The 6,134-nt window shown below is 37.3% G+C and overlaps 1 protein-coding gene across 3 annotated transcripts in view; it reads right to left on the reverse strand.

Moving 5' to 3' along the window:
- Positions 1 to 6,134, reverse strand: part of bicd2 (BICD cargo adaptor 2) — a 34,608-nt gene that overhangs the window by 18,613 nt on the left and 9,861 nt on the right. The window contains exons 3-5 of one of the 3 annotated variants that reach the window (XM_016480714.1): positions 3,655 to 3,807; positions 3,369 to 3,524; positions 1,538 to 1,741 (exon numbers count right to left, since the gene is read on the reverse strand). In XM_016480714.1, the coding sequence (XP_016336200.1) occupies positions 1,538 to 1,741; positions 3,369 to 3,524; positions 3,655 to 3,807 (513 nt within the window). Of the gene's footprint in view, positions 1 to 1,444; positions 1,742 to 3,368; positions 3,525 to 3,654; positions 3,808 to 6,134 lie in introns of all 3 variants that reach the window. The other 2 variants (XM_016480713.1, XM_016480715.1) reach the window with 2 other exon arrangements.

The following is a 6,134-nucleotide window of genomic DNA, read 5'->3' on the forward strand; positions in this document are numbered from 1 at the left end:
AAGTAATGATGATGAATGTGTCAGAGAAAAACTGCATTAACATTTTAATAATCTATTGATAAACTAGTGTTTTCCGTGTTTTTTCGGCTTAAGAGATGAAGTCGGCGACACTGATTCATGCAATGCATACCTGCATACAAGTTTCATATGGATTACATAATCTGAGAATATTTGTTTTTCAGATTTGAATTGTTTCATTTGAAAGTAGACATTTCACTCTGTATAGATATAATTTTCATGTCTGTAAGGCAAGTATACACAGAGTTTCGTGCTCAAGTTCACAGAGACCGAGACGGCAGAAAGCGCATCCTGTTTGCTTTCATTATTTTACAAAAGCACAATGTTTTGTTGTTATAGTGAGTGCACACAAATAAACGTAGAGGCTTTACAGATTCGAAAGATGTATTGCTCTTATCTGAATGACCAAAAATTGAGTATCTTAAGAGCAAGTGAGCGCACCGGCGCCTCCATCTGTCATGCTGTAAGCGCGCGTTAACATTAGATTGAGCGGCCATGTAAAGTTGCTACTACTTACATATTTCAGATGATAAGCCATATTTGAGGTCGATGAATGATAGGCGAATGCTTGGATGTACTGTATTACCACAAAATCCAGCCGTTAACGATCTGTCCGGGACCTCACCACTTTTTTTTCTGCGACTAAGCAACTAATAAAATTTTGGTCGACCAAGCCTCTTCTCGTTGACTAAAGGTTAGTCGACTATTAGGGGGCAGCCCTAGTAAATTCATTCTCAAATGGAGATAGAATTTTTTAAAGGGGTTTCATGTTACTGAAGAAAATCACTTGTAATAAAAAATTTATGCAAAGATAGAAGTGGTCACTACTGGTCACAGAGGTTTGGGTGTTTTGTTCAATTGAGATGTTCGTATGGAAAATCACATCATCTCAGCTGGTTTATTGTGTCTGGAATAATTGCTTGATTGATCAATAGCAGTGTTCAAAGGTCACGAGGGCTACGTCTGATTACCATAATGGCCAGAAGGTGCTGCTGGCTGCAACAACACTCTCATATTGCTCCTATTATATTATAATCATATTGTTCGCCGATATTGCAGCAAACATCTCCGCTGGACACTGCAGTATGCATGGAGACGACTCGTTAAGAGGTCAGAGTTTCTAACTTGACTTCCTGACAGATGCCTGAACTGACAGCTCATTGTGTCAGATGAGGCGGGCGCTCAATGCAACTTCCACTAATAGGATTTAAGCAGCCCAGCTGTCAGCCAATCAAACACAGAACTACACACTATGCATCGCACTGACTTGGTATATTATAAACGTGCCTCCACAGTATGCCACATTTCTGCCTTTGGGTTTGTCTTATTTTTTTGGCAGATATTGCAGCCTAACTCGGCTGAAATGACGGTGCCTGACTGAACACAGTGAATACGGTAAATGGATCAAAACAGCTTATCATCTCACCTGCAGCAGCTGTTGTTTGAGCTTCTGGATCTCTGAGATGTTGAGCTCATTCAGCAGATTGTCCACCAGGCTGGAGGAAGGGTGGAACCGCTCTCCTTTTTTGGGCGTGGAAACACGGTTGTCGTTGTTGTCGATCTTGTCAAAGCCATTCTCATAGATGTGGAGGGGTTCGTCGTTGTTGGGCTCAATTGAGGTGTCGTCGCTGAACTTCAGTCCATCGAGGGAGATGCTCAAAGGACTGTGGTACATCGAGTCTCCGATGGTCATGTACTGCGACAACTCCTTTCTTAAGGCGGCCTGGATTAATGGAGCCCAACAAATATCATTAAATCAGACCTCAGGGTGGACTGGCAGACGCCTACAGCAGGCTTTATCTGATAAAAACCCTTTCAGAAGAAACTGCTAAACTCCCTGCCATAGTACTCGGGTGCTGTGGGTGGTTGCCATGGCCTTGATATTTGGTTTCTAGGGTGTTCTGAGTGGGTTTTAGTGTGTTACTAAGCAACTACAGAGGAGTTCTTGGTGGTTTCAACCACCCTCAAGTCAAGTCCTTCAATGTAAATCTATAGGTTTTTCTTGTGTTAACCAAAAACGTCCAATAACAGAAAAGTAAATGGCACACATAAGTTGCTCGTAGATGGAAATGTGCAATGTTTGCATTCAAATGATTAGAAATGTGCCTAACAATGCAAAACATTTAGATAGTGAGATCCCAAGGGATTTTTTTTTCTGATTCCACTTAATGATTCCAGTTCCTTTGAGACTGCATTCATGAAAGCACCCCACCCCCACAATAATAGGGCCCATACTACAATCATTTCACATCGTCAAGTCCATTTTATTTATATAGCGGTTTACACAGTGTACATTGACAGTTATAAGAGTTTAGTACAAAATGTATGTTTAATATTGTTTAAAAAACTAAGTATTATGTATATAATATTAAGACTTCATATTTCATAGTATTATCAATTTGACTGCACTGACACTATTGGACAAGAACAAAACTGAACTGAACTGAATAATGACACTATTGCTTTCAGTATAGCTGCTGATTGCTGAATTGAACTTGTTTTAAAAATTGATGAACTTTACAGTTATTGAACTGAACTGAATCAACACTGAACTGACTTGAGCTAAAATAATGACACTATAGTCTTTTAAGAGCTGCTTTACAGCATTATTTTGATTTGCCTCGTATTTGAGGTAAAATATAAAGTTTGCATCATTAATTGTTACTTTTCCTGTTTATTACAGTGAAGCTTCTTTGAAACAATCTCTATTGTATAAAGTGATATATAAATAAAGGTGGCTTGACTAGTGATGCAGCAAAATTAAGTTTTTTACCAAAACACAAACATTTAAGCTGCACACAAGGCAATAACTTTTTAATAATATAACTAGGTTTCTACAGATTTAATCAAACATATATTAAATAATGAAGACAACAGGTTAACCGCAAATATAATGAATGTGTAATATACTGCATACATTTTGAAAAAAGTTCCTATCTGGGCTTTTTTTTTGTAGTTGATTAATGAGTTTATAGTTTATAGTGAACCGCTTTCCTGAGGTAAAAGTAACAATATGTGACAAACTATTTATAACTCCCTCCAACACTGACAAGTCTCACCAGCCTATGAATACTTTTGACTGATTCGGTAAAAAATACCAGCTCATGAGACTCAGTCACCTGTCAGTTAGACTACACTGGCAGGCTCTATGTTTGTTGGTGAAAAGACAATGTAAGAAAGACAAAATTTCGTCCTCCAGTATTCAATCGTTTCCAGTATTTATTTATTTTAATGGAACATGTTCTCGATTTTCAGCTTAACCTTAATATAATATCTATAATAATAATAATAATATCTAGCTGTAAATAATAATAATAATAACATAAAAAAGAAAGAAAATCATCTCTTGCCTTCTGCTCCCTCTCAGTCTTGATGGTTTCAAGCGCCTCCCCGAGCTGCCTCTCAGCGATCTCCTTCAGACGGATGGCGTCTTCCAACTGGCTGTTCAGAAACTGGGTATCTTCCTCCAGACGACGAATTTCATGTTTCAGACCCTCAAACTCAACCTACAAGATATCACACACACACACACACACCAGCTAACTGTGACTAATGCCACATTTCCACTGTCTCTAGCAGAAACTCCACTGATGGAACTGATATTTAACACAGATGGCTGAAGCAGCTGAATGTCACCTGGCTCTGTTTTAAGACAGAAACATGCTTCTGCAGGGTGATGTTCTCCTCCTCGAGTTCGCTGTAGTCCTGCAGCAGACGAGCCTCTCTGAACTTGAACTCCTTGATATCGTCACGCATGCGAGACCTCTGCAGCTCCACCATCTGACTGCTCTGTAAGACAGCAGAAGCAGCTGCTCAGAAATACAGTACAGCAGTATTGTGAAATATTATACAAATTTAAAACAGCTATTTTCTGTGTGAATATATTGTAAAATGTCATTTATTTCTGTGATCAAAGCTGTATTTTCAGCATCATTACTCCAGTCTTCAGTGTCACATGATCTTCAGAAATCATTCTAATATGCTGATTTGCTGCTCAAGAAACATTTCTGATTATTATCAATGTTGGAAACAGTTGTGCTGCACAATATTTTTGTGGAAACTGTGATACATTTGTTTTCAGGATTCTTTGGTGAATAGAAAGAACAGCAAATATGTGACCCTGGAGCACAAAAGCAGTCTTAAGTCGCTGGGGTATATTTGTAGCAATAGCCAAAAATACATTGTATGGGTCAAAATTATACATTTTTCTTTTATGCCAAAAATCATTAGGATATGAGGTAAATATCATGTTCCATGAAGATATTTTGTACATTTCCTACCATAAATATACCAAAACTTAATTTTTGATTAGTAATATGCATTGCTAAGAACTTCATTTGGTTTTGTCTCGGCCAAATATTGTTCCATCCTAACAAAACATACATCAATGGAAAGCTTAGCAGATTTATTCAGATGATGTATAAATCTCAAATTCAAAAAATGGACCCTTATGACTGGTTTTGTGGTCCAGGGTCACATATTTGAACTAGCAATTTCTGTAACATTAAAAATGTCTTTACGTTCCCTTTTGATCCATTTAATTTGTCTTTGCTCTGACCCCAGCCTTTGAATCAACCCTCTGCTCACAGGGTTGTGAATGGTTGGATGTCTCGCTCTAATCAACCACACTTTTATCCTTTGACCTGCTTGAATCTGTTTATCAGTCCATCTGTACGCCTCCGTCTCTATCTCTCCGTCTTTGCCCCATCTGCTGATCCACACGCAAAAACTAATTTCACTTCATTAATCCCTTCCAGAGGACTGTGCCATTAAACACAGTCTCTTTCTTTTTCCAAATCCTCACTCACCTCACACCATCTGTCGGTTTATATTCTTAATTTCCTTTTAATCCTATATTTGCATCCTTGTTGGTGAATTAGACATTACTGGTCACTAGGGATGTAACGATTCACGATTGAAAATCGATACAAATATAACGATTCACTCAACTCACGATTCGATTCACTGTTTTGATTTCACGATTCGATTTTCTCACGATTTTTTTAACAAAATTAGACTGAAGATATTATACAGTAAATGAAAAGGTGTCGTTTTATTAAGCTATTGCTGCATGTTTCTTTGTGTTACACAAGTTACACAAATAAAATAAATCTCTTAATATGAACAAACTAAGGCTTTGTCTGTGCTCTTTCCATTTAAAATTAGAGGCAACCACTGCATTTTAATCATGATCCAAACAAAGATGCAGCATACATACAGCATGAGTAGTTTTTAATCTAATTTAGACTGTATAATTTCGAAATTTGAAGCAAAAAACAGAATGGTCTGACTTTAGTGTTGTGAAACTATAAATAAAACATATCTGAATGAAACAGCAGACGCGCTGAATGAGACGCAGATTCACTCTCTGCCAGCAGGTGGCGCTTATGAACAGCAATGATACAGTGTTTCCTTGGTTACCGCTGTAAACAAAGCAGCGCTATGCTTATGAACAGCAATGATACAGTGTTTCCTGGGTTACCGCTGTAAACAAAGCAGCGCTGCGCTTATGAACTCTACTTTAATTTGCATCGTTCAGAGGCAAGATGAAAAGAAAATACCACATAAACTTTTCTAAAAATTAACTTTTCTAAACTTTTCAGTTCCCCTCAGAGATACATTCAAATAAACTCCTACTCCAATTGTATCGCGATTTGTTTGGCATCTCAACCAATTTGAATCGTCACATATTTGAATCTATTTTCAACCGGCTCGCGGTTCATCGTTACATCCCTAGACTTGTCAGTGGATTTTCGATTCAACGCGGTTAATCGTTACATCTCTAGTTGCGGGTAAGAGTTTATATGAATGCATCTCTGAGGGGAACTGACTGTCTATAGGAAAGTTTATATTTTCTTTTCATCTCGTCTCTGTATAATGCACATTAAAGTTGTGTTTTTTGTCTTATTTATTTTATTAGATTTGGGGTTTGTTTTAAAATTTTAATTTAGTTTAGTTATTTGACATTTCTGTTTCACAAAGAAATGTGCAGCATTTTGTCCAAGCAATGATAAAAGAACACCTTTTCATTTATAATTTGTCTTAAATCTAATTTAAAGGGGTCATATGATGTTGCTAAAAAGAACATTATTTTGTGTATTTGGTGTAATGAAATG

The sequence above is a fragment of the Sinocyclocheilus anshuiensis genome, unplaced genomic scaffold (assembly GCF_001515605.1).
Source record: "Sinocyclocheilus anshuiensis isolate Anshui unplaced genomic scaffold, SAMN03320099.WGS_v1.1 scaffold397, whole genome shotgun sequence".
NCBI lineage: Eukaryota > Metazoa > Chordata > Actinopteri > Cypriniformes > Cyprinidae > Sinocyclocheilus > Sinocyclocheilus anshuiensis.